General features: G+C 40.5%; 1 protein-coding gene across 1 annotated transcript; it reads right to left on the reverse strand.

Moving 5' to 3' along the window:
• Positions 1-50: 50 nt before the first annotated feature.
• b3gat1b (beta-1,3-glucuronyltransferase 1 (glucuronosyltransferase P) b) lies at positions 51-22,331 on the reverse strand. The gene is made up of 8 exons (XM_047607877.1): positions 21,989-22,331; positions 11,474-11,710; positions 6,278-6,377; positions 4,977-5,119; positions 4,280-4,791; positions 3,610-3,906; positions 3,196-3,301; positions 51-1,453 (listed from the first exon to the last, which is right to left on the reverse strand). Exons 4-7 carry the CDS (start codon positions 5,086-5,088, stop codon positions 3,215-3,217), a joined length of 1,008 nt encoding a protein of 335 aa, XP_047463833.1. The 5' UTR covers positions 5,089-5,119; positions 6,278-6,377; positions 11,474-11,710; positions 21,989-22,331; the 3' UTR covers positions 51-1,453; positions 3,196-3,214.
• Positions 22,332-27,475: the final 5,144 nt, after the last annotated feature.

The raw sequence follows: 27,475 nt of genomic DNA on the forward strand, positions 1-27,475 counted from the left end.
TGTACATACAGTACCTTAAATTACATTGAATAATCACACATGGAACAGAATTTCCAGGCATATCTTCTTACCCGTGAATTCCCAAGAAGAAAAATGATTTTTGTTTTGGGGATGGCAGTTATAACTTATTGTTACTGTTGTATTGCTTGTGTGAATATTCTGGAGAATGTGTCACGTAGCAGTAATTGAAATTATCTCCTGTAAAAAGGCCTGTAAAAAAAAAGAAAAAAAAGAAAACAGAAAACAGTTTCATGGGACAACATGAGTTGTGGCAGAAGTTATGTGAACAGCTTTCAAATGAAACCCAAGCAGCATTGTAGCAACATAAGACCCCTATCTCAGAGTGAATGTTTAAGATCTCAAATACCTGTCCCACTCATAACAAACCAAACTGTTAAAGCCAGAGTGTGAGAGAATATTTGCTTTTAAAGGGGGTGCTACTGATCACTTGCCAGCCATCCATCCATGGTGGGGATAATTAGAATGTGTAATACAGCTTCTGAAAGGATACACATCATCCCACTTTTAGAGTAATGGCTTCATATTCCATTGACTCTCACAAATACAGTTTGCAACTACCAAGTGAATGGTGCCGGTTCCTTTGAAACAATAAATAACTGCTAAGTTCCTCCAGTGCAATCTTCTAGCTGTAGCTTAGTTTATCAAGCAGCCGGTGAAAGTGACAGTCCGCAATACTGAATCCTCCCTTTAATATTTGTGGACTGTAACAGTAGTGTTTTAAGCTAAACTGGAACTTGTTGTATATGAGTCTACAAGAACATTGCTGTTGCACTGTAATAAATCACTGCTCCAGTACATTTGTATCTGTGAGAGTGTTGAACACGTCAGAATTTGTGTTGAGGAGTAACACGGCTCCTAATTAGTGCTGGGTTCAGGGTGCTATCTAAATAGCTCAGTGTTGTACAGTACGAGTGGGGAGGGCTCAGATCCCATCACTGCGATCTGTCAGTCAGTGCTGACTCACTTCAAACAAGGACTTCTTTTATTCCTCTGTGCAGCCCTGTACCCGACAGCCAGCTAGCCTCAGAACAAAAGGGCCCTATTTAATGCTGATTGGACGGTTGGCTGGTGTTGTCTGTGCTGAGAGGACTCTTTATTGCTCGCTTTTCCATCTCTTCCTGAAGTTTAAGCGTATCATCCTTTGTCTCAACTCTCCGAGGAGACCTGAGCGGGTAAGCTCCTTTTGGCAACTCCTGCCGGTGTCGGCCGGCACTCCGAGCGGAACGGGGTCGCCTTGTTTTTGTGTGCAGTTTGTGCTTTGATGCCCTGTGGCTGGCACTTGGCTTCATGCTGCCTCCTGGGATGGTCAGGGATTAAGCTGTGAGGAAGCACAGCTATTCTGCTGTGGTTATATTTTTGGCCATAGCCGTTGCTTTTCAGAGTTCTGAGGTTGGTTTGAATCCAGGTAGAATAATGTAGAGAAATTCCTTCCCTGAAACAACAAGTTTACACTTAATAAGGATAAACAAACACACGAGAGTCAACACACATGGTATAGGCCGTGTGCCTAATTGCAATTTGGATAATTACATCATATTTGTGAGTCTCCAACTTGGCACTATGTCATATTAAGTTCATATTAACTATCATCAGCCATAATCACAACTAGGAACTAATTTTTCTGACTTTCACCACATTGGTCTGTTGATCCCACTAATGGGCTTATATTTATATTGTGCATTTCTAGCTATTGGTACTTTTCACAGCCACCCATTTGTTCACACAAGCACACACACATACACACCGGTGCACCAAGCACTAGGAGGAACTCTGGCTTCAGCGGTTTGCGAAGGATATTTCAGCATATGTTCAATATATCAGGGGAACTGGTTCACTGGTACACCCTCTTACCTACTGAGTTACAGGCCCCCCAGTCACAAATGGTCACATTTACATTCAAAAACAGCTGGTGTAGATTACAAAAGTGTGTAATAATGTCACATTATGGCCTGAATAAATAATCCCCTTACCACCATTACCATGGTTAGTGCCAACAGTACTGTGAAAACGGCATGTTAGCTTGGCTAAAAAGACTTGCGATAATGAAAACAAAACTGCAGCATAAAGGATTTCCACCATACACCATAATGACTGGGAGAGTGGAGTGTGGCCTCCTGCATTTTAAAGTCAAAACACATACACTGAGGAGAAAGCAATGAAAAGCAGCAAATTATCCCTGAGACTGGAGATGAAATGAAATGAAAGACAAACAGAGGAAAAAGATGCAGACAATGACAACGCTGATAAACATTAAGCCTGGGACACCCTGCAAGCTAGCTTCTATGCCATGCTGAGATAGCGCCAAACAATGTTACAAGACATTTTTCCGGAAATGAAAAATGATCCTGCAAACTTTATAGAATTCATCAATCTCTGGTTAAACAATATCGCCACAGATATGAACGATCTGGTGGGTGTAGAGGAGGAAGTAGAACAATGGGTGGGAGAGATGAAGTAATGGAGTGCCAAAGCTAAAGTCAGGATTTAATTTGAAAGGAAAAAAGTTCCTTCTTCAACAAGGATTACCCAGTGGAAAGAGGAAAGTTGCTTACAGAAAAGAGTTTCTGCTTTACGGCACAACTTCTTGCAGAGGTGATGACGTAGTAGACTATGGCCCTATTTTTTTTTACCACCCAAAGAGAGGCTGAAAAAAATCCCCTGGGAGACACAAATATGCTTTGGAAGCGGGACACTCACCAAGAGAGCTCAGAAAAGGGATTAAGCTGTGACATCTGAGACACCTTGTGACGTCCCTTAAGGGTAAAATACATACAATAACTGGACACACATTGTACAACTACCCACAGAAACAAAGCTATGGTCCAAACAGACTAGCACAAACGTCTGTGAAGGTTGTCGGAAGCTACTTAGACATGCGGCGAAGGGTCTTCTCAAAACTCTACATGTCTAGTTGCCTTTTTTAAAATGCCCTTTGGTCTAAGAAGTTTGGCTGTTAAAGATACCTACTTGACCTGTGTGTGCACATGCTTGTGTCTTAACGTTCATACAAAGACAGAATATGCAAAGAGAGCTACACATAAGCTTTTGGCAAGAAACTCATCTGGTACAAGCTGAACATGAAGAACTAATAAGATGCTTCCCCTTTGGACCATCCGTCAAAGTAATCACTGTGTGGAAATGCAGTCATTTGCATTCCTAAATCTCTGCCATTACCTGTGTCAGATGAAGTTTGTCATATCTCTACATTAGCATCTGTAAATCCTTTCTTGCCCTCATTTACCAGCACAGGCTTCTCCGTCCGTGTATGCCATACTAATACCTAGGGATAAGGAGAAAGACGTGGATGAGCAGAAACACAGTCAGAAAGATGAGATGCTAATAGAGACTTTTTGGCTCAAGATGCTACGCAGCAATAATGTGCAACATCATTTCTGTCACACAGTGTCTGGAGGGAGAACAGGGTAACGGTGCATTTTAAATGAGCTAGGGGTTGGCTGTGATCTGGCAGTTTCCTGGCCTTAAGAATAAACTGTTGTGACAAAACACTCAACTACTCACACAACCAGAACTCATAGTTGCAGCTTGTTTTACTGCAGATTCATCAGGGGTTTACAACAATTAGCTTACCTTAGTGCAGTTTGCAGCTTTAGGCTCCAAGTCACCGAGGGTGACTAGTTCCTTTAATAAGCTGCTCTCCTGATATCCTCCCTTCACTCCACGTAACTTGAAATAAGCCTGTGGTTTGGACAGAATCAGACGCAGGTTCACTGCGAACCCAGCCATGTCTATGGCAAAGGGTCGATGTGGGTCGAAAACAGTCTTCCAGCCATACACCTTGCCCAAGGTGTTTACTTTGGGTGACTCATACCGTAGGCCACCCACAAAGGCCACTGGCCACACAGACACTTTTTTCGTAGAACGCATCTGCAAATTGAAATCAGAAACTGTGATGAAAATCAATTTAAAAACAAACTCTTTATCTATTACATATGAATGTCAGTTGCTGTGTATTTACACCCCTACATATGGTGTCTGTGGGGACATCATTGATGGTGCACCAATAGCAATGCAACAACAATGATTGCCAGAGCTGAGTAGGAGAGCAATTGTAGTGACAGGGACAGAGTAACCTACAGCAACTAGAAGTATGGTGGACCTACGGCTTAAATAATGTTTAATGAAATCACTATCTCTGGCACTCAGAGTGTTCTGCTTTTGACACAAAAAGTTTTGAGCAAATGTTGGCAGGAGACAGGATGAGGAACATTTGTTTTTGATTTGAAATATATTTCCTCACCTCCTCAAACAGCTCCAGACTGTATGTGTTGTCATCATCTGCAAAGTAGACAATCCCAGGCTGGCTGTTGTTTACGTTGAAGGTCTCCCGTAACCATCGCAGAGCCAGGTTCCTCTGTATGGTGCCCCGCGGTATTCTGGGGTCACGTGTGTCTCCGCGCACCTTATAGTTTCTTGGTGTCTCCACGTTGAGGTGAGTATAGTTGAGCCCTGTGTCCTGGAGGAGGCGGCCAACCAGGGTGGTCCTCCTCTGGGAGTCCTCCACCAGGATCCAGTGCAGGTTGGTCACGTGGAGCAACGTGTTGGCCAGGCGAGTCAGCTCTGCCTTCTGCACCGGGCGGCTGTAGGTGGGTGTGATGACGTGGATAGTGGGCAAGATGTCGGACCAAGGCGGGGGCCGGCTGTACACGTACTCTGTCCGCACCACCTCCACAATGTCCCGGTTCTGAAGGGAGCAGGAGTCCTTGAGAGCAAAGGCGTTCCTGGAGTTGGAGTGACCATCACGTCTGTGATCTATCCAAGAGATAAAAGCATTACAGTCTGCTTCTGTGTACTGATGGAATCTTGTAATGTACCACACACGATAGTGAGGACTTTCTTTGATTCAATGCTATGCTGCTATAAGTGAACAGGCGCAAGTGAAACTAAATATTTTATACATTTCAAAACACGAACGCAGGTTCTCAATTTTTTTTTACCCTTTTGAGTAGCAAGCAGTGGGGTGATGGCGCTCTGGTGCCAAACAGTGATGAGCAGTGTCCAAGGCAACACGATCAATACAATGGCGACGATGTCTCGTCTCTTCGGCATCTCCAGGGTCAGACCTCAGTCATGTCACTACCTGCAAGGCAATGACACATGACATGGTGCACAATCATCAGTGTCTGAGCCTTAAGTGTATATCATTTGGAAATCTTTTTTTTTAATGGTATTTGGCTTATATTTCTGTTTTCATTTCACTTTTTGTACTTTCTTTACATTGTAAGCTAACTGATTTTACATTTGTTACTATTACTTCACTGACTTGTGTATTTTTGGTTCAAATGCCTTTTACCAGACTCCATTGAGAGTGGTCATTTTAAGGAAAACATTCACTGCTTTCTGAGTTATACAATTATAAATTTTATAGTTATTTTGAGTGTGAAAGAGCAGCCAACTCACTGTGAATTTACTGAATCTCTACATTTACTGGCCCTTTTACCGGCCCTTATTCATACAAGGTGGCCCCTGAATGAGCACTAACATAATGTAGCTACAAGGCACCAACAACAAGGAAGGAGGCATTTTGTTAAGTAGCAGTCTCAGCCTGCTGGGGCTTCTGCACAACAGAATATAGGTCAAAAACTGCCCGAAGCTTTCTTCTTTATCTCGACTGAAAGCATACTGGTATAGTACAGAGAACAACTGAGCTAATAATTTGAACAGGGCTACGCTGTGGATAAAAGGGTCAGGCCATTTCCTCTCTGGAAGCTGTGGCCACAGACACAGAAAGCATGAATTTATTAATGTTATTATTTTTATTTTTTTTTTTAAGTTCAGTTAAACCTAAAAGCACAACTAAGATGAACCATGCCTGTAGGGTCTTTAGGCTTGTATGCAGTACATTTTCAAATAGTGGCCATTATGTACGTCAGTGGTAGAGAGGTTTATCTGTTACAAGAGTAGACATGCCTTTATTCCTAATTTCCCCTGTTCACCAGTTAATGTAAACTGGAAATCCAATCCATGCTTTATGTTTAGAGAAATTGTTTATTTCAGTTTGATTAACAGTTTCTTTGCCATTTAACATTCAATTTAACAGTGACCAGGATCAGGGCAAAGAACAAACAAATGAATTAGTGGATATACTGCACATGCACAGTTGTTATTGACAGAGAAATATACTGTACAAACCCAGTATGCAAGAAGCTGGCCAAACTATCTGGATGCTGAGTCCAGGAACATTTAAACCATGGGCTTAAATTCATGATGGCATCCTTGCATGATTGCCTTATCTTACCTATGTTTACAGCAAATACACATGGCCATTCCAATGACTGACGCTGCTCCGCTCTGTGTGCAGACTGCATACACCAGTGTTTTTCTTCAGTTGTTTATCTCTACAGAGAGAAATCACATGAAGGGTTAAAATCAGTTTGACAGCATGTGAGATATCACAAGTCATGCCTATATCTGTTTTCTGGTGGCATTGTGTTGAAGTTGCACTCTGGCCGTGAGTCATCCATATTTGAGGTTGCTTGAAGTCTATGATCTGGACCCTTAAGATTAAATTATGTGCAGCATATATTATACATTCAACATGAAAGCAAGCAAGACAATAGTTTCATCAACATGAAGTCATTATTTCAGTGCTTCTGGTGCTAATCATCACCAGGAGTCATACAGGTTCAACAGAATTGGGTTTCAGGCAATTTACAACCTGGTTTGGGTTTAATGCTGGATGTGCAAGCTTACGTGGATGAAAAATGTCGCAAACAGAAATGCTGATAGCACAGAGATATACTGCATGTGTGTGCACATGTACATGCTTAACTGTACTCGTCCTCTTAGTCAGCTGTTTTCCACACAAACCCGGCAGCCTCCAATTTACCCCACAGATGACACTCACTCAGCCACAGTGTCTGGTTTCCCTTCCCTCCAGGCCTCTTTTCATAAGACAGATTCGCTGCTGGTTAATCACAAGTCTTTAGACATAATTAATCCTTGATTAAAAAGGATCAACCCCAGTTTGAGATCAAAGGTTGTGCTAGCTAATTAACACATCAGGGCAGGTTTAATAGGGTCATGTTTGAACAGCACGTCACTGATACAAATGAGCTAATTATCTCTGCGCATCAGGTTGATAAGCAGCGACTACACCTCCTCAATGTTTTGCATCTCCATTTGGAGCTGAATGACGAGCGCCATGGCTGAAAACAGTTGCGGCAGAAATAGATACGAAACGATATATGAAATGGAAAAAGTAGCATTTTCTTAATATACACAGTGTAATACCTGTAACATGTAATACCAATGTAAAAGATCTTCAGTTGAGTCTCTGAGAAACTAAACTGAGAAACTTTAAGTGTTCATTAGACATGCAGCTGTAGCCACAACCAGGCTACATTCTCAGCCTGGCCTTGTCACACTCCATTTGGATTTCATTATGAAACAAGTTTGTATTGACCCAGAAAGTCCTTAGTTGTGTTTTGCTTTGCTTTTTGGAGAAGGAAAGAAATTAGGTTTCAATCCTCAGCAACTAAAACATTTGCTAAATATGTTAATATTGTATGCTGAAACATGCACGGCCTACTGTATATGAACAGTGAATACATTTCACATTTCAGGAGTTAACAGCAATATCCAGAACCAGCTATTGTTTCTTTTTTCTTTCAAGCAAATACCATCTAAAGCACATCAGCCTGCTGAGTCCCTGATGAAATTTCCTGCCGTCTAATAGTCAAACAAACAGACAAATGGAGGCATGCGGGAGGAGGTAATGAATGTTGAAACTAAGACTATCACTAGGCTGCCTCCACGACACATATCTGGCTGCGCTGAAACTCATTGATCCCCATCAATCAAACCTGCTGCCCTGATGGTGCATGCCCACTGAGTCACAGATTCTCACAGTCAGATATATCCTGTACTGCTACCAGCTGTCTGAATGTCTGCTTGGCATCAGTGACTTTCTCCTCTGGGTAACATCCAAACACGTGTGATTTGCAGTTTTGTCCCTAGACTCTCACTATGCTGCAGCGGTTCAGCGGGTCCTTTGTCCCCACAGCCACCACACTGTACAATGCCGCTGTTTAAATGTTCCCTTCCCACCACTACTTGGACAATGTTTGGCATTGCTCTTTTGCTCAGATATGCATGTTAATACAGTCTCATATGATCTTATCTTCCATTCGCACTGCTCTTACTGCTGCCATTACTTGTGTTGATTTTGCTGTTACGTTGATGTCTGTGCACGTTTGTGTGCCAGCTACTGGACGCTCGAATTTCCCCCCAGGGAATGAGTGAATGAAGTATTTTTCTGTTCTATTCTAGACTCTCTGAGTTGTGATTAGAAAATTGTAGATTTATTATGACTCCACCGATGATTAAATTACAATTGATATACTGCATCATCACATCTGGCAACTCTGCGACTGGCCACGTCGCTTCCACATGGAAACCAGAAATTAATCCAAGCGACCGATCAGAATTTTAAGATGACAGCTTACTTTACAAACCAGATTTGAAACAATTCCCTTTAAAACATGCACATTTTTAACAATACAACAATCCTCTGCCCTAAGACTCACAGGTATGACAGAACTACAAGACAAAGTCATACTGGATCCGTTTTCGTGTGCCATTAAGCGCCACTGCAAAAAGTGCAAATTCAAATGCATCAAGTTTAAAATGTGTGAGCCTGCTGGTCATGGTCCCACCCACTACTTGCATAACAGGACGCCCTAAAATGAAACGTTTATAAATTTTAATGTTTATGTTCAATCTTCAACCCTATTAGCCTTGTCTCAGACACTGCAAACTGTATCTAGAGCAAATTCTCTCTTGTGTAACTCATTTTGTGAATTAGCTGAAGAAAAACAGGTTTGCAATTAAAGTGATGCTTAAACGTGGTCCAATGGCGTCTGTGGTTTCTTCCTGCAAGAGGACCTTTGGTGTATGTTGCACCTTTTCCTACCATTTGTTCCCGTTTCCCTGCACTGAGACTCAAAGTAAAGAAATCAATGTAAATAATTAGCCTTAAAAAAACAAACAGCATCCATAAAAATACAGATTATCTTGAGTTGTTTTACAGAACTCAGAGCCTTAAACCCCAAGAGCAAAACTTCCTTTTAACAGGAAGAAACCTTGAGCAGAACCCAGCTCACATGTGGGGACCCATCTGCTTGGGGCCAACCAGGTAGAGACAGAAAAAAGGAGAGAAGAGAAGAGGAGAACAGAGCACCGGGAGGAACAAGATGATACATGCATCTGCCATACATACAGTACATCTGATTAGCAGATGAAGATGAGCATACATGCAGCATCTAAACATGACACAAACATGAGTACAAGGTATAGCTGATGGATGATACATGAGCGATGAATAATGAATACATAGGAACGGATGGAGCTAGCTTACAGATGATTCATTTTAGAAATGTTTAGTGGATATTCAGAATATGGTACTCATGAAGTTAACGTTAAAGGAATAATGTAATTAACTCTGGAGGACTGTTCAAAAAAACTCCCTTCTGTACTGTTTGTGGTTGAAAACAGCATTGTTTTTAGCGTCATGTCTGCACATTCAGAAAATGTGGTTATAATGGGAGTCAACGCGGCAAAAACAGCAACAAACAGCAACAAACAGCAGATGTTTTAATGAAAATCTCATGCTGCATAAAAATAAATAATAAATAATAAATAAAAATCAATGATGCATATCCAATTTAGATCATTTTGTGTTTATTTTCACCATATCAGTGACTTCATCTTTTAAATTGGCTTTTAAAGGGTTAAACATTTTTTTTTGTTTTTTTTTATATTTAGCTGTTTTTTTTTTTTTAATTAACAGATTTAAGCAAAAAAAGTTTTTGTCACCCTCAGGATATAAGCGTTAAAGGCATAAAGTGACTAGTTGTGTTACTGGTAAATTACATGGTATAATGTATGACTAAAATGTATTGCACACTAAAAAAAAAAAAAAAAAAACATAAGAGCTCTAGACATATAGAGAAGGAGAAGAGACCATAACAGAGGTCATGCTAACTATGGAACCTGTTTTGCAGGTTTTTTAGGGCCAAAGAAAGCTCTGGCAGGTGATTGGTTTTTAGACTCCACTTGGCGTGTTACCGGCGTCCGTACACATCTATAAACAAAGGGGTCCTGCCACTTGTTAAAGACCTTTGCAGGAGATGGATGAGTCGGTGCACACACACACACTGCAATGCTGACATATAACCATAATGGTGAAGCTGATTTTATTCTTCAGCTCAGCTAGAAACTTGCTAATGGTGTTATTTTTTTTTTTTTTACACGCTCCGAAGTGACAATCTGTTAGAATATGAGGGATAATTCCTTTAATGACACAGAAGTAGCCTCTGTATATTAACTTGACACGTATATTGTTCTGTAACTACACGTGTATTTGCATGTGAACAACGATGCCATAAGTCAACAGAGGCAGCTGTGTTGACTTCAACCTAATGATTTCACTCCAGTGCTCACCACTGAAAGACCTTGACTGGATCAAAGAGCCTGGAGTGTAAAGGAGGACAGCGGAAGATGGGTCCATCCTCAATCAGCGCTAAGAAGGAAAGCGTCTTAAAACGCAGCTTGTGAAAACTATAAATAGGTCCCTCTTGATATTAGACATAAATCCAGTCTCAGTTGGGAAATCCATACTAATGTTGTTTGTGTTAATGACAGTCAAATGCCAGGGGCTGCTAGGGGCTATGAGGCAGACACAGACGAAGGCGGGCTGATGAAAGATCTTCGACTTAAAGGGTAACAAGCCGTGAGAGTGCTGTGCGGCACACGAGACTGATAAGACCGGCTAAACGGCGTCAGTGACCACGCTATTTACATTTTTTTTTTTCTTCTATGTACGACCTCCAACCCTATTAGTCATCCGACACACTGTTCACTCCGTCCGGGGCAAACTCTCATTACATAGCAGTTCCATGCACAGTCTCCAGTCCTCCAGGCAGGTGGCAGAATGAGTCACGCACAATGAAAAGGATGTTGCAGCGTAGTAGTGCACTTCATTGTAAAATAAAATTAGAAACATCACTTTTACTTGAGGATAAACACATACAACTACATCCTGACCTGTGCGGTTTCCTGTGTGTGACTGACGGCTGCAGGTAATCTCACGTATTACTGTGTCTGGTTTTTGATGTTCTCGTGTCTGCACTCATCCCTTTCAACTGATTTGAGGTGTAAAACTCGAGCCGGGTTCCTTGATGTATGGCAGGTTTGGAATTCTAATACTGAGGTGCTGTGGGATTCTGAGGATGAGTCTCTCTGAAATAGTTTTTCATATTGCTATCTGTCGTCTCAGTCCCTCTTTTTACGGTGCTGCTCAAACTTTTTTTTTTTTTTTTGGAGAATGTAAGGAATTTATTTTCCCTTTAATAAGAGCGTGACTCTAAAAGTACATCCAACAATAATAATAAAGCTGATAACAATAAAAATAATGAGAGAGATGGACACTTACAGAGAGTAATGATGAGTCTGATCTGTTTTGCTGTGGTAATCGTGCTGGACCTCGAACGGATCCCTCAAGTTTGCTTTCTCCAGAAGGACAGTGTGTTTGGCACACACGCGAGCAGCAGCAGCAGCAGCAGCAGCAGCAGCAGCAGCAGAGTTGGGGTGACAACTCGTGGATTTCGGTCACAGCATCCGGTGTGTGCTATCCAATCCTCGGGCAGGGTTGCGTCCTCAGTGCCAGCCCCTGTGGAGACAGAGTAGGTCATCCCTCTGGAAGAATGCTGCTTCACATTGCAAAAACAAAGGCTGGGATTGTCAAAGCTGACGGCAAAGGGACGGGGTGGAGGGGCAGCCATGGCCGGAGGATCCAGGACAATAGAATAAATCACATAAAAAAAAAAAATGTCACAGTCCCACAAACACAGTTTTTACTTGGTGATGAAGCAAGATTTGGAAAACTGTGAGATCCATGAATAACGTGGGGGTTGTTAGTATGAGGAATAAGCAGCTAGTCACATGGTCCACTGGTCAGACAGTAAGGGCGTTTCTATTCATTTTGCTTTCATTTGTTGACAGGAGCACAACTTGAATACTGAAAAAATAAGATAAAAAAATCTCTCTAATCTAAGGAGCTCCTTAGATGGACTGGAGGCAACTATCGATGATCGGAATTGAGAAGAACTGACTGAATGTGGCTGTGATTTAGACAAGTGAATATGACTTCATCCACAATGTGGAAGTCAGTCTGAAATCAGTCACCAGTGTGAAATAATAGAGGGGTAGCACCCAGATATTTGTCGCCGCAGGAATAAGCACATGTGTAATGCTGCGGCAAGTTCCATCAATCAGACCATAATTATGAGTGGGCGAGACGGAAGTACTGACAATGTCCACCTCAGGAGTAGTAATCATGGCACCAGGATATATTGGTGAAATGTGTTCTTTTTCAAAAATAAATGTATATGTACCTAATGAGGTTAGCAGGTTCCAAAGAGTATTATAGCGGTAAGAGTATTAGCCCTCTGCCTTTGCACTGAGCACTTAGAATTTGTCATGCTCAATATATATTGTGAGAATTTTGTCAATAAAGAGAAGCTGATGGAAATGATCCAGAAGTTTGAACACTAAATAAATAAAAAGTTGCATTATTTATTACTGTCACTCCCACGATGGAAGGATTTAACAGATATCTGATCATTCCTCTTGGATTGAGAAATGCTCTTCAGCATTCGACAGATGGCTGATTAATGACATGGTGCCAGAGAGCCAAACGCAAAAAAAAAAAGGAAAAGAAAGAAAATAGTAGAGTAGGTGCGGAATTGAAATACAAATCATTACTTTCACATTGAATTAATAGTTTCTTAAGAAGGCTTTGGCATAGAGCGTATAATGAAAAGTCTAACTTCTGCAGTTTCCTGTGCGGTGGGCCTTTCAGTACGCATCTGATAATATTAATAATTAGTGGATTTTTGCTGCAACTGCTCTTTCCCTGCAGGTGTCATTTCTCTTTTGCGTTACATTTTATAACGGTACCTTGGTTTATGGAGACGATAGTACAACATGGTACAGTGTACTCTTTGGGAAAGTGGCATGATTGTTACAGGAAGATGGAAGGTGGAGGAAATTGTGATAATTTGTGCTTGGTTTTCTTGCTGAACGGTCTACACTTTGAGTCAACTGCAACATTTTTTGCAACCTTACCAAACCAGCAATTGACATTTTGCACACATTTATGCAAGTAATGAGGAATAATTAAAAAATAAATAAAGACCAATGAAATGTATTACTACTGAAGGTTAATATTCTCCAAAGTGGGTTAAAACGAATGTATGTATGAAACTTAACAGACATTTAGCTATAAAGACATCTCATTAACAAGAGTGAATGTGTTTTTCACACATTAAGGAACAGGATCAATACAATTCAGAGTCAGAGCATCTGCACGTGATTACCACCATCACCATGGGGAATACGTCTGTACAAAACTGACAATGGCAAGCCATCCAGTAGCAGTTGAGACTGACAGACAGCGCCATCCAAAAAGCCCCAACTCTAGTGAGAGGATCCTGTAAATAGAATAAATGATGCTCCGTTCCCCAACAGGTTGTCTGGTATCAAGCAGAAGAGAATACTCCGCTTGCTGCAGCTCTCAGAAGGATGCAAGTCATTAACTCGTCTGCATGAATGATGATGACGTTAAGTTGGAGGGAACAACGGGGAAGCTCTGCGGATGACCTTTTCAAGCAGCAGATCGAGCAATGCAGGACTGATGAATGGTTCGACATCACGACGTTAGGAAATCCTACACGATCTGGCGCAACAGCATTACGCTGAAAATGAAAACTCTTCAGTCTCACCTCAAGCACATGCACATTCTACAGACGATTGACTTGTATTGCCCGAATGTTCACATTTGTCAGGAGGACATTGAGAACTTTAACTTATTATGCGCAGTCACTGTACCCTCAGCAGTGGCAGACAAACAGGAAAATACTGCAGTGAATGTAGTAGCAAGAGATGCAATATTTTCCACACATTGTGGATAAATGAAAACAGGACAAAGTCAAATTTGGATTTGCACACAATTGCTGTTTGCAATACCTAATTAATAGATGCTAAAGATGGTCTCCTTTAGAATACGCGAGTTATTAAATAAGCATTTCAAGTGAGTGTTTAATAATTTAAACGTGGGTGTATGTAATTACAGCTTTCGACGGCGAAGATGTTTACAAGTACAGGCAGTGTGAAGTCTAACATTTCAGTGAAAGTGTTAATGAGTACCAGATATGCTGTGCCAACACTGCAGCTCACAGCTCAGACAGGAAAAATGCTCCCACTCTCAGCACAGTTTGCATTTGTATCAAGGACCTTCAGAAGACAGACAGAAGTATAACATTTGGCATTTGGAACAGTGGTATATTAACCATTATCCAATATCCACTAAATGTCCAGAGAAGAAACATTCCTTGCAGAACTGAAAAGCTGAATGAAAAGCTTCATACGCAATGAAACATAACTCTGCTAATTCAATATACTCAGATTTTGACGCTTCAATTTGCTTGGTATGATCACTCACCACTGCTTAGATATTACATGGAAATTACATGGTATACCGATAACAAAGAACTGCTTCCCAAGTTATATTCTAGTCGCAGTGTAAATATAGACTGGATTGCATCTAGAGGGAATGTTTTGTTTCGATTGAATGAATGAGGAGATTGTGCTGCACGGAAAAATAAAGCTAAATCATCCATACTTTCCATTGACCTTGCTCCATTGTACAAAAACTGGGTTGGAAGTCATTGAGTTTTTGGACGTCATTGAGGGAAATTGGGCGGCGCAGTGGGGTGGTGGTTAGCACTGATGTCCAGCAGAGCAAGAACTTTCAGGGTTCAAATCCATTGGCTGACCAGGGCCTTTTGCATGTTCTCCTTGTGTCGGCGTGATTTCTCTGTGGGTGCTCCGGTTTCCTCTCACCCTCCAAAGACATTACGTTCACTGGTGATTCTAAATTGTCTGTAAGTGTGAGTGTGAATGGTTGTCTGTCTCTCTGTGTTAGCCCTATGAGTGGCAACCTGTCCAGGGTGGACCCCCTCCCCGCCTCTGGCCCAAACACCGCTGGGATAGACCCCAGCCCTCCGTGAACATCTAGGGGACAAGTGGCTACAGAAAATGAATGAATGAATGGGAAATTTCAACTTGAAGTTATGAAATGATGGTGGTTTCAATACAATGTAAAATTGTATTGTATTGTATCAATTGTACAATGTAAAATGTAAGGAACTGAGCGCTATTTCAAGTCATGAGGGACTTCATTTGTATTATCCCAGTGAAAATTTGGGGATTTTCAGTCTGAAGACTTGCCATTGATGAGCTCCGAGTCGTTAGACACATGACAAAGCTTCATCGTTATGTACGGAAGTAGTTTCTCAGTGGCAGGGTCTCACCATTATTTCACTGTGGGTGATTTTAGCTGACAGCAGACAAACTGACTCCACCATCGCTGTTCCCATGAAGTGCAATGTAAACACAAATGTGTTGAATAAACACATAAACACACATGACCAGGGAAGAAAATGAGAACAATAATGACGTTGCATATCTCTTAGAAAGAACATTAATTACCAGAGATAATAAACCTTGACAGCTCTTGGCATTAGATTGTTGTCCACTATTTGCAGTAGAAACATTTCATTGTCATGGTTCCTAATGGCTCTTACTGCTGGCCTCCTCATGCAGGGATACACTGGCATAATATCAGCTTGTGTGTCAACTGGAAACTGATTCACACACCAAGCCAAAAGATTCTAAGTAAATATTCCAAATTCATTTGGCAAGCATAAATGGACCACTGAAGCCCCGTGCATTCCAAGCTTTAGTCAAGACAAATCTTCAGCTGTAGTATTTTCTATGCAAAAAACATACTCATTTGAGCTGTATTCAAAACAATCAGTGGCTGTAATATAATACCTAAGTGGTATGTCGGCAGCCAGTGGTATGTGATACCACTTTGGTGGACCTACTGCATAAACAGTTTAAATTCTGGTTTCTGAATTAGAATTCAGATCAAATGTGCACTTTGGTTTCAGTCAGGAAGATCATACGTCTAAATCAAATCAAGCTCAGTGACATTTGTAGTAACCAGGAGAGGATTCACGCAGATTCTCTTCACATATGAGGAGTCCCATCTCACAATAATAAAAAATCAACCAACTTCTAAATGTTAGAGTTAGACTAGCAACTTTTCTCGCATCTGACCTTTATACATCTCTGGCTCTGGCATTTGTACGGGTGTGTGAGTGTGTGTGAGTGTGTAAACACGTAGGCAGATATGTCAGTGTGACCTTGAAGCAATTTGAGTAACAACAGGTAGGAACGCACTATAAAAATACAAGACCATTTACCGTTCACCACACCATGCCCAAAACGGTGTCTGCACCTATTCACGTTGTCTGGCGTGATAATGAGTACACTATGATCTAATTGCAGCATGTACTCGGAGGGAGTAATTGGTCTGAGAATAATTTGATCAAGCTGTTCCTTCAGCGAATATTCCCATTTTCATGCCATTTTGCATACTGAATTTTACTGATGGAGCAAATACTAATGCGCTTATTTCCCCTAAGGCAATCAACGTTGGTCAAAACTCATGACTTATCGCCGAATCAATCCGCTAAATATGACCGCAATTATGTTAAGATGCTTGTATGACCATGTCATAACCGCTGCAGTCCCATGGTAGTAGTCAAGTCGGTGGCCAGTGGGCAATGGCAATTAGATCCATCAAAAATCACAGTGTATACACAAAGTGTAACGTTCTGCTGGGCATGCAATTAGCTTAATCCAATTATTCTCGTGATCAAAGTGAGAAACAACAAGTCTGTGTAGTCACGGCTAATGAGGCAGTTTGTCATTTTGCCTTGAAGAGACAATAACATGTTCTTGTCTTTATTTCTCAAAGAAATTAGGTAATAACCACAAACGGGAGATCAGTGCAGTTGTTGTGCAACGTACGAATCAACAACAGTGGTTTTGTTTGATTTCTAGTAGATTATGCTTTAACTCAAAAAATAATAGTTGTAAGCTATAGATTTAATTAGAGAACTTAAAGCTTAAAGCTTATGTCTGTAGGCAAAATGCATATATTCATATTCATCTATTATCCTTTTTAAAATTCAATCACTGTCTGAAAGCACTGCGCACCCCCACGAAGGCATCTCTATCTCTTAGTACATAATCACAGCCACATATACAATCAGTAAGCAAGGAAATGCATGCACGGCCTTGACTCGAATCTAACACAAACTGCCAGCGGTTTCCGTCATATACAACGACTTTATGCTGCACGTCGTCATCCTGATTACAAAAACATACACACACACACACAAAACATGCATACATTAACTTGTTTACTTGTTTCTCTGTTGTTGAGAGAGTTTTACCCGGGGGAAGAGACTTGAAAAGTGGTGCAGTAAGTTTGAAGTAGTCCAGTCTCAGAATGAGAATGGCACATTTAGGTGAAGAAACACATGCTGCAGTCTCTCTCTGTCCTTCCCGATCTCAGTCTCAAGCCCAGTCAGCAATTATTTTGTTGCTTTGGATTTTTCACTTCAGTGAGACATGAAATAAAATCCAGATGGAAGGCTTCTCTCAGAATGAAACAATGCACAGCATTTTCTGTAGTGTTCTCACATTGAATAGAAGTTATTACTGCCCCCATTATTTTATATTTTGTTATGATTGCAAAGTCAACAGCGGAAATATTGCACTCTAGTTACAATGTGCATTATAATCGTCACACTGACATCTAACTGCATGTATTCGACTGGCCCTGTGCAGTAGGCCAGTTAACTCAACACTGTACTCACGGCAGTAAGGGAGACGGTTCAGTTATGGCCATACATTAAGGATTTTAGGGAAGAAAACAATGTTCTTAACATTTACCTTTTTAAGCGAGACCATGAGCTTAACAAGGCCGGAAAATATCTACGCTCTATTTCAGGAAACACTCTCGAGAACTCTCTCCTCTGCTGGGAAAGGCCTGAGGACCTATTATTATTTCTATTGTTATTATATACACCAAACGGCTGAAGTCACTGCTTATGAGGATTTTCTGTGCGTGATGTCGTACCAGTCCGTCCAATAGGCGCCAAATTATTTTCCATTTTAACAACAATGCCACAATCACACCGGCCCTAGAGGAAAAGTCAGGCAGTTTCTTCTGGAGATGTGAAGCAATAGATCGAGATATTCAGTCTTCTCATTGTCGGAGAAGTCACTCTTACTTCCCCATTCAAAGTTAATCGCTGAACAAATCTCTACCAAACTGGTCGAGGAGAGTTGTGTGGAAGCCTTCGGAGTTTGAATAAAACGATTCAAAACTTGGGAAAGCGCCACTTTCACACCACCACACTTATGTTTCATTAGGATGTGCGAAAATACACATAGTGCAAAATGTGTTGTTGATTCCGACAGTGTTATGTGCGACCACATGGTCCATGATGAGCCCATTGAGATTTCTTATTAGAAACTGTGCCGCATTGTGTTGATTACAAATATACTTTATATGTCTTTATAACACTCACCGTATCGTAAAGATAGGTAAAGTATATTTGTAATCTACGTATGGAATGTTATATATATATCAACCAACTGTAAAATCTAAACACACACTGAGATGCCTGTTACAAAAAGAGGTTGCGCTTCAGCAACAAATTCTTATGTGGAGTGTTGAAGCAAAAATAAGTGCAGTACAAAAAAATGTCAAATAATAGCAGATGTCAAAGTTCCCAAGGCCAGGCTCCGGTCATAAAACGCTCTCCGGCCATTTTGCTGATTTGGGAAAATATCTCATTTGTCTAATATGGACAAATGAGATGAGGTATGAGACTAATGGCTGTCAATGTGGATGTATAGTTTTTTGGGTTTGGCTGCTGTTTGACTCAGAAAACTCCCTGTCCACACCCACAGCGTTGCTATCAGTGCAGGGAAGTAAATAAAACAGAAACTAAACATTTGTTCACATTCAGGCAGAGGTCCAATTTCTGTCTCACTTCGAGTGCGGATCTTATAGATGAACTGTATGAGTATTTTTTCTTGGCATTTGGTGAAGCCGAGTGTAATATGAGAGAAATTAGGAATGGGACGATAATGAAAGTCATATGATGACTGACTGATAACAGGCCGTACAAAGTACATTCAGTTCACAGTAGTTAAACTATTTCCTGGACGCTGTTGATGGCATTCCAATGATTTTCTTTTTGTTTCGTAACTGACTCCTACAATGCTGTAGCCTTCACCATCATGATCTAATGTGTACTCAAGCACACAGACCGTTATATTAGCTTGTATATAAACAAGTGCTCTGCCCTGGCCACATCTAGGCAATGCTGTAGTCCACCTCACTCAATCAAAAATGAGCAAAGATGTGGCGTGAGAATGAAGCTGAGGTGGGCAGGTGATGCATATGAGCAGATGTTCATATCTTAATTATGCACGAACTGAAGCATCAATCAGCAATCAATAATCTTTCGTACTGATATCGCCAATGATGACGTTTGTTCCTTACTCATTTGAATGAAATCAGTCTGGAACACAATGCAAGTACTAAAAGCTAACTTCAGCATGTCAGTTGTCTCGAAATGACAATCATAAAGTCCTATTCACACGGGATCAGTTTTGGCTGGGGACGTTCTGAGAGATGTTATGGCTCTGCTACTTTCCACTGCCCGTCAGAGGCCACTTAAATTACACTGCAAATTATAATGGATAATGAAAAATATATGTTTGATACTATTCATCCCGGAGAAGAAATTGCCAACAACCTGGCGGTATTTAAATCAGCTCCACCTTTGCAGATGAACACATTAATGGTTGATTTAACCATTTCATCTGTCTACATCTGTTCAAACTTAATCAAACAAAAGTCTCGAAAAAATAAAAACTTCAGTCAGCATGCTAACATTTGCTAGTTATCACATAACTGCAAGTACAGTTTATGGTACCTAATTGTATGATCTGATGATGGCTATACATGAAACACAGTGGAGCAAAGGGAAAGGAGATCACCAAATATATTCCATTTGAACCAAAGTAGTGGACCAGTTAATGGTCATTACCACCATGTTGCTATCAATACTGCAAATACTTTTATACCTCATCCAAAAATTGTGCTTAATACCTTTATATTTCCACAATAGTTTTGAGTGGGCCTTCTTTTCCTGATAGCACACAATTATTTTAAGGGTTCTCAGTCATCCAGGTCCTGGTATATCTAGGACAAAGCTAAACCAAAAGCAACTAGAGTGGTATGATTTTTCTTGAATATATGAATAAGTGGTGAAAGTTGGTTAAAGGATCTCATCACAAGCACTTGCTCCTCTATGGACTGGAAGCTATACACATAAATACAAAATCTATCAGTCATTCTTAACGCAGAGAGAACGCTCTAAGTGTTAGCTATAATGATTCGGTTCCTATCATCTACACATCCCTTATATTACATCGAGCATGAAAGAGTAGAGTTCAGAGGGAACTTCATAGAATGATGGTGCTGGATTGGGTTGCAGCTCACTGTGTATTGATCTGCTCATGCAGCATTCCCTCTGCATAAAGTGAGAATTTTCCTCTGATCTGAGCCAGCTTTCAAGTGGGCAAAAACAACCTGAAACTTTTTTTCTTTTTTTTTTTACTCAAAGGTGCTTTTATTTTTGGAACGTGAATAAGGAGTACAGTGGAAAATGCAGATATTTGATTTTTTAAAAAGCAAGCCTGCAAAAGAGGTTCAACGTTCAGGGATTTTTTTTTTCTTGGATAACCTTCCAAGATACTGAATATAGATTAGCCACACACTGGAGCAGAATCAGAATGGTTGGAAGAGAGTTCAAACACTCTAGTGGAATAGCCCTCTGATAAATTTCCAAGCACATCCCGTTTCAGTATTTCCTTACAAGAACCACTCGTGAGCAGTTTGTTAAGGAAAACTCCAAAAAGTACAAATCTAAAAACTGGAGCACAGGTTCATTACTGAGACATTTCTCACGTTCTAAATTGCTTGCAGTGTAAAAACACCTGTACATGGTGCCAGGTTTGCAATTAACACATTATGAGGAAAAGAAACATATCTTTAGGACTCCAGCAGAGCCTGAGGATCATGTGTCAACGTGTAAGACAGAAACAAGACTCAGGAAACATTTCAAGAGATGTAAAATGTTCTTCTGTTATTTTAAGCCAACAAGCATTTTATTCTTTGGGTGTGAATCAATGTTGAAGGTAAAAAACAACAACAAAAACATTTTTTTAATCTCAAATGTGGGACAACCTCAACCTGTATATACTGTGTAAAGCTGTAAATCACACTGATTTATAGTTAGTACTTGGCAGAATCGATATCATTAGCCTATGGCTATACTGGTAGATCTTATTGAAATAATTATGATTGATACACTATAGTCCACACTGTACTGTTTAGATTCTATTTAGAAACTACACTAATTTACCCGAATTGCTCCCAGACTTCGTATAAAAGACAAAAGAGATGCTTACATTATTAAACTGTCTTCATTCAATTATTTTGAGAAATGAATGTCTAGAGCACATTCTAATTAAGAAATTCTAATTAAAAGACTTCTGTTTCAGGGATGCTGAAGCACAGTCAGAATGATTGGCTGCATCATGACTGTACAAAACATACTATGGCACCATTCATTTCCCCAGAAAGAGAACAGATTTCATCATCAGTAAAGAAACTATTAAAAAAAAAAAAAAAAAAACTTAAAAAATATCTGTTCTAAAATCCTATGACTCTTAACAGTCTTTTGTGAAAGACTTTTATCAAAAAGTTCTCTGTAGTTGATCCAGATTTACCTGGAGGGGAGGTTGGAAACTCATCTGGCATGTTTTATATTATAGTTTAACAAGAAAACAGGAAACTGTAAACCGTCAGAAAGCGAGTCCTGTCTGTCGACCCTGCATATTTCACAAAGAGTGACAGCTCAAAGGAGAGAAAAAAAAGGGTTCAGACCTTAATTGCAGACTGAGCTGAGCAGCTCAGCATCCAGCTCTCTGCCTGTCACCTCCTCCTCCGCTGCCTCTGCCTCCGTGCTCAAAGGATCTCGTCAAGACAGATTTCAGACACTAACTCAGGCAGTTAACGGCGTCCCTGCCGTTCATACGTGAGCGCTGCATCCCTGGGTGAATGAATAGGGCTTCCAGGTGTACACGTCGGGAATGCGCTACCAGAGCTCGCGCGCTGCTCCAGTGCTCACAGACTGAGACGTGGGAGAAGAGAGGGCAGCTTATTTGGCACTATAAACCCTCCCTCCTTCTGTTCTACTCCCCTCCCATCGCTCTTCCTCTCTCTGTCACTCTTTCTCCCCTCTTGTTAGTGTTTTTGCTGCCACTGTTCAGTTCCCATCGCGTTCCCTGAAGACAAATGCTCTGCTTATTCTTCTCTTGCTGTTATTATCAATCCCAGCAACTAGCAGCAGTGTGTGTGCGTGAGAGAGAGGCGGACACGAAATGCAGCAACACATCTAGGAGTGTATGTCTGTGGGACTGAAGGAGTCCCTGCTCTGAGGGCAGGACCAACCCCCATCCTCTCTGGAATAAGAAGCTACTGGCATGTAGCTGAGAGGGATGGACAGCTCACACGGGTGAGCATGAGGGAGAACTGTTGAGGAGACACTAAAAACAAGCACAAAACCACCATGGGCATGTGGGACACAATTAATTATTTTTTTTCCTCCCGGCAGTGAAAGATCACCCCTCGGGAACCATTAAGCGCTGCTTTTCCTCTTTTTGAAAGGTGTGACATTTAGAAGAAATGCTAAGATATTGAGGGTAATCCACCAAACTTGAGTCTAACCTTTACTAAATAATGGATTGTAGCATCACACGACAACTCAGTAAATGGAAAGCAATGCGAGAATCTAAGTGGCCGACTGTAACAGTTGTAAATCAGAGCGTGCACACTAGTTAGCTTTATGATGTATTATACTGTAGATGTACTATATTGATTACTAGCTGAGGTGTAGTTTTCAATAAGATGTGCACCCCAGCCTAGTAGTGATGAAATGAAATAACCCTCCCGAAGCCATCAATCTCATCTTTCCACTCTGCAGCGAGTAGGTGAAGGTGTGTACATGACTGGCTAGAAGTATCTCAACCTATTTAAGAGTCTAAGTGATTACTATTCCATCCATTATAGTAGTACAGTAATAGTACTTAGTCTGTATGATGTTTATCTGATGTTATACTGTGCAGTGTTCTTTTGTTAGGAGAAACAAGGGTCGATCAATCAATCAATAATCGTGCTAATGAAAATGTTAGTATGTTTTTTTTTTTATATAAGCAGGGATCTTTTCAGTCTGTCTGCAACAAGACGTGGCTTCTTCAACACGATCCCAGAAGATGCAACTGTGCAACTTGTGGCATTTCCAAGTTTAAATTTCGACCTTTAAAGCCCGTCGCTGCGATCACGGGGATTCGTAAGGAAGGCCGGGTGTGAGGGGATTCACTAATTTTCTTGGAAGTGTTTCAAACTCCAGTGGAACAGAAGAGCAATGAGAGCGCTGCAGCTTTTTTAATATAGTCGAGTGCCGTGAATGGATCGCGCCCCATCTCAGCGGCCTAATCGATGTTTCATTTGCTTTTCACTTGTGTTCCAGTGAATTGCCAAAACATCCCTTAAGGTTGCCAGACAGTACTAGCGAAGGTTTGCAGATGGAACTGGATTTATTTAATATTGGATTCGCTTTTACCTGAGCAAAACAGCGGCCTTATCAGATTTTTCAGTTTTTTTAAACATAAATTATAATCTTAATGAAGAATGAGAAGAGAGTTGTGCACCTTGGCATATTATTTTTGTTTTAATAACAACATATCTCTGAATTTGATTGGATGCATTGCAAGTGTGAAATATTTATATTTCGTTATGTCTCTACGGTTTGCCTTGCAAAGGGAACAAGTAGGTCAAAGCGCCTGGGGACCCTGTAAGCTTTTTGACAGACTTCCAGATCTCCTAGAAGTTGGTCTCTAGAGGGGTGAAGGCAATATTTAGGGCAAAGCCCTACATGGTAATCTCATTCTTCAGCTAGCGCGTCAGAAAACTAAGATCATGAAAAATATCTAAAAAAAAAGACACGTAAGAAATTGAAAAGAAAAATCAATACTGTATCTGACGCCCGTGAGTATTTCTTTTGACAAATGCTTCAGTGTTCAATATGTGCTGTTTGCCTTCAAGGTTATTTTAAGTGCGGTTAAATAATTGCATTGCCAACGCTAGCTCCACTGGGGACGTGTCATCCACCTTGTCACTGCCTCTGTTACCAGATAACTGCTCGCACAAACTGCAGCAGTGATGTTAGAAAGGGGCTGTGAGGGACAGGGACAGGGAACATGGAACGGAAGTTGCAAAAAAAAAAGAAAAGAAAAAAGGCTCAGCCATGCTGAATGGCCGGGTATTTTGTCCCTGCGTGTCTCAAAGGGCAGTCTGCAATGTGTGTTAATTCATCCTGCACAAAGAGCCTTGAAGCAAGGCTTTCCCAAACCAGCAAACAAATCACTTCCCTTGCTCCATTAGTATTCTGGGGATGATTTCCAGGTCTTTGTGTTGTGAAATGAACAAGGAATAAGGAACAGATTGAAGTCATACATGCAATTCACTTATCGAGAGGTGTCTTTGGCAGCGATACTATTGAAGACCATCTATGTGAGCATCTACTCTACCTTCATTCTGTTCATAATGATGTTCACTTGGTTAAATAAAACACACAATTAACTACATTAATTGTTATTAAAATGTCTTTGATGTGTTGTTTTGTGGATAAATTAGCATATGGTAATTCAGCTCATATTTAGTTCAAGTCAAGCTTGCCGTTAATCCGTGTGTGAGGACACTGCACTGCTTAAACAACGTTCGAGTTTAGACTGGCCCGGGTTCAAATAAGCAAAAATTATTAATTATATGCGGAGAGATTAAGAAATTGTCTTTAAAATGGTCTTTATTCGGATCAGCAGAGCTTTCAGAAACGCTTATTTCAGTTTGGAGGAACTTCAGTCATACAATCTATTTTGCAATTACCTGGAGCCATGAATGTCTTCTTAGAAATTACGCCTCTGCAAGCGTTCTTTATTTTCCACATTCAAACGAGCAGGATGTCAAGCGGCGGATTTGTCTGAAGCCATTTATTGGTGCTCCTAATGCTTTCCTGGAGTGAACAAGGTGCTCAACTTTAAAGCAGAGCCATAGAAAAGTGATGAAACTAAATTGGATTGGTAATTACACACTCACGAAAGGTTCTGGTGTGAAAAATGGAGACACCGTGCCACTGAATCCAACCACAGGTTAAATATGCTTCTCATGTTCAATCAAGCCAACTTTCAGACATTCCTGTACTTTCATCTTTTTAGCCGAGGCTTGGCCCAAGGTTATTTTATGTGGTAGCATGAATTATTAATGAACCAAATGGCCTCGCTTCATTATTCAGGAACAAATGGGGCAAGGCGACGGTCTTGTTGGTGTGTTGTGCTTTAGGGATCCTGTAAGTGAGTATATGTATGACAGTGATGCGTGCGGTACATTTGACATGTAAACTGAATTCGTGATTTCCTGTGGCTGTCGTTGTTTTGCTCTCTCTTGTTCTTTCCTAGTCTGAATGTAATTTATTTTTTATCTTTATTTTTCTCCTACTCCGCAATTGCTGTCTTGACCCGCAACGTTTATCATTCCATGAACTGTTTCCTCAGATGATTTAATTTCCTGTTTCCTTTGAAACCTGTCACAGAGTCACCTGAGTATCACTGATCCAGACTGATTGATGTCTGCAGCCTTTTGTCTCTAAGCACGGGTGCGCTGTGCCTGAGGTTGGCAGACCACTTTTTAGGAGTCGTGCTAGAATAAATGTGATCGTGTGGTTGATTGTTTTGTTCAGTCAACTCCAGTGTTCTCTTTCCATACAGTAATTAGTCAGTCACTTGTGGATTGTACGACTGTGATGAAAGCTCTTGTGTTCAATCAAAACTCTTAAATGAGCAACTTCAGTGAGACAGACTTAAGCTTAGCTGACTTCATATTTACATGTATTCTGTACACATATCACCTTCAGCTTCTCCTGTGAAATATCTCAGCATCTACTAGACGGACTCCCACAACGTTTGCACAGAAATTCTTGTTTCCCAAAGGATGAACGTCACCGGTGACCTCACGACATTTGCTCAAGTGCCACCACGAGGCTCACGTGCAGGGCCTGGAGTGAAATATCCCAACAATTATTAGTTGGATTCTCTTTAAAGTGTGCAACCCGTAACAGTGCTGTACAACATAGGTCTTCAACAGGGGGGCCGTGACCCCTAGGGGGTCTACGGAGGTCCTGCAGGGGGAGTCGCAAATTCTTTGGTTGATTAGACATTTTATATACAGTCTGTGTGTGTGTATATATAGTGTGTGTGTGTGTGTGTGTGTGTGTGTGTGTGTGTGTGTGTGTTTGTCCCCCACAAATTTAAAGAAAGCCTATTCAGTCCTCAGGTGAAATCTCATGTTTATATCAGGTACTATCAGGTATATCAGGTTTGTGTCAAGTATGTTTAGGTTTATGACAGTTGGCCACCCTACTGTTACACATGTTTGAAATAAGAAAATGAATACTTGAATGTGCGCCTTCTTTAAATAGCTTAATATTGAATGCGAAATGATAATAATTATTATCATTACAGTGACATTTTGCACCTACATGCACAGCAAGCAACCTTGTGAAAGTGGCCAAGATATTGGTGATAGTGATTACCAAGAGAAGCAGGAAGCAGTGGCTGCTTTAAGCAATCAAAACTAATTAGATTTGTGCTGATAGGTCTTTGTTCAATATCTTAGTTACTTCATAGTTTTGAATACACAAAAATAGTAAAATTAAATAAATAATAAAAATAAACTACCTGCCTTTGAATGAGTAGGTGAGTTTGTCTGAATAAGTACTGTATGGCTGATGGCAAATTCATTCACTGCAGTATGTGTGTCATTTAAATGTGTCTCTCTGAAAGCATAAGGGAGATAAATAAGAACTTTGTATGAAGGTTAAATAACAAAAAAAAATTCCACTTTTTAAAACATACTTACAAAGTGCTTTACAGAACAAATAGATATTTACTATGTGCCTCTGTATTCTCATGCATGTTGGTTTTTAAGCACTGGAGAAATTTGAGAGAACCTCAATATTCCCAATTGGATGAAGGAAAATGTTATATAAATTACATAATCAGAGGACAAGAGGTTACGGAAAATGAATGAATGACTTAATAATTGATGTGGTTGAATTCTACTACATTCAAAGACAGATGACAGATATATGGTGATGATAGAAAAGGGGCAGCAAAATTACACAGGAAGAACAAATAGATATGTTCACTGTTAAATGTAAAGTGGTAAAATGTAGAATATTAGAATATATATAATGGAACTGATGTCACTGCTTTGTGTGAAGGTCATAAATACTTTATGCTGCTGGTCCTACATTTA

This window comes from Mugil cephalus, chromosome 15 (assembly GCF_022458985.1).
Source record: "Mugil cephalus isolate CIBA_MC_2020 chromosome 15, CIBA_Mcephalus_1.1, whole genome shotgun sequence".
Lineage (NCBI taxonomy): Eukaryota > Metazoa > Chordata > Actinopteri > Mugiliformes > Mugilidae > Mugil > Mugil cephalus.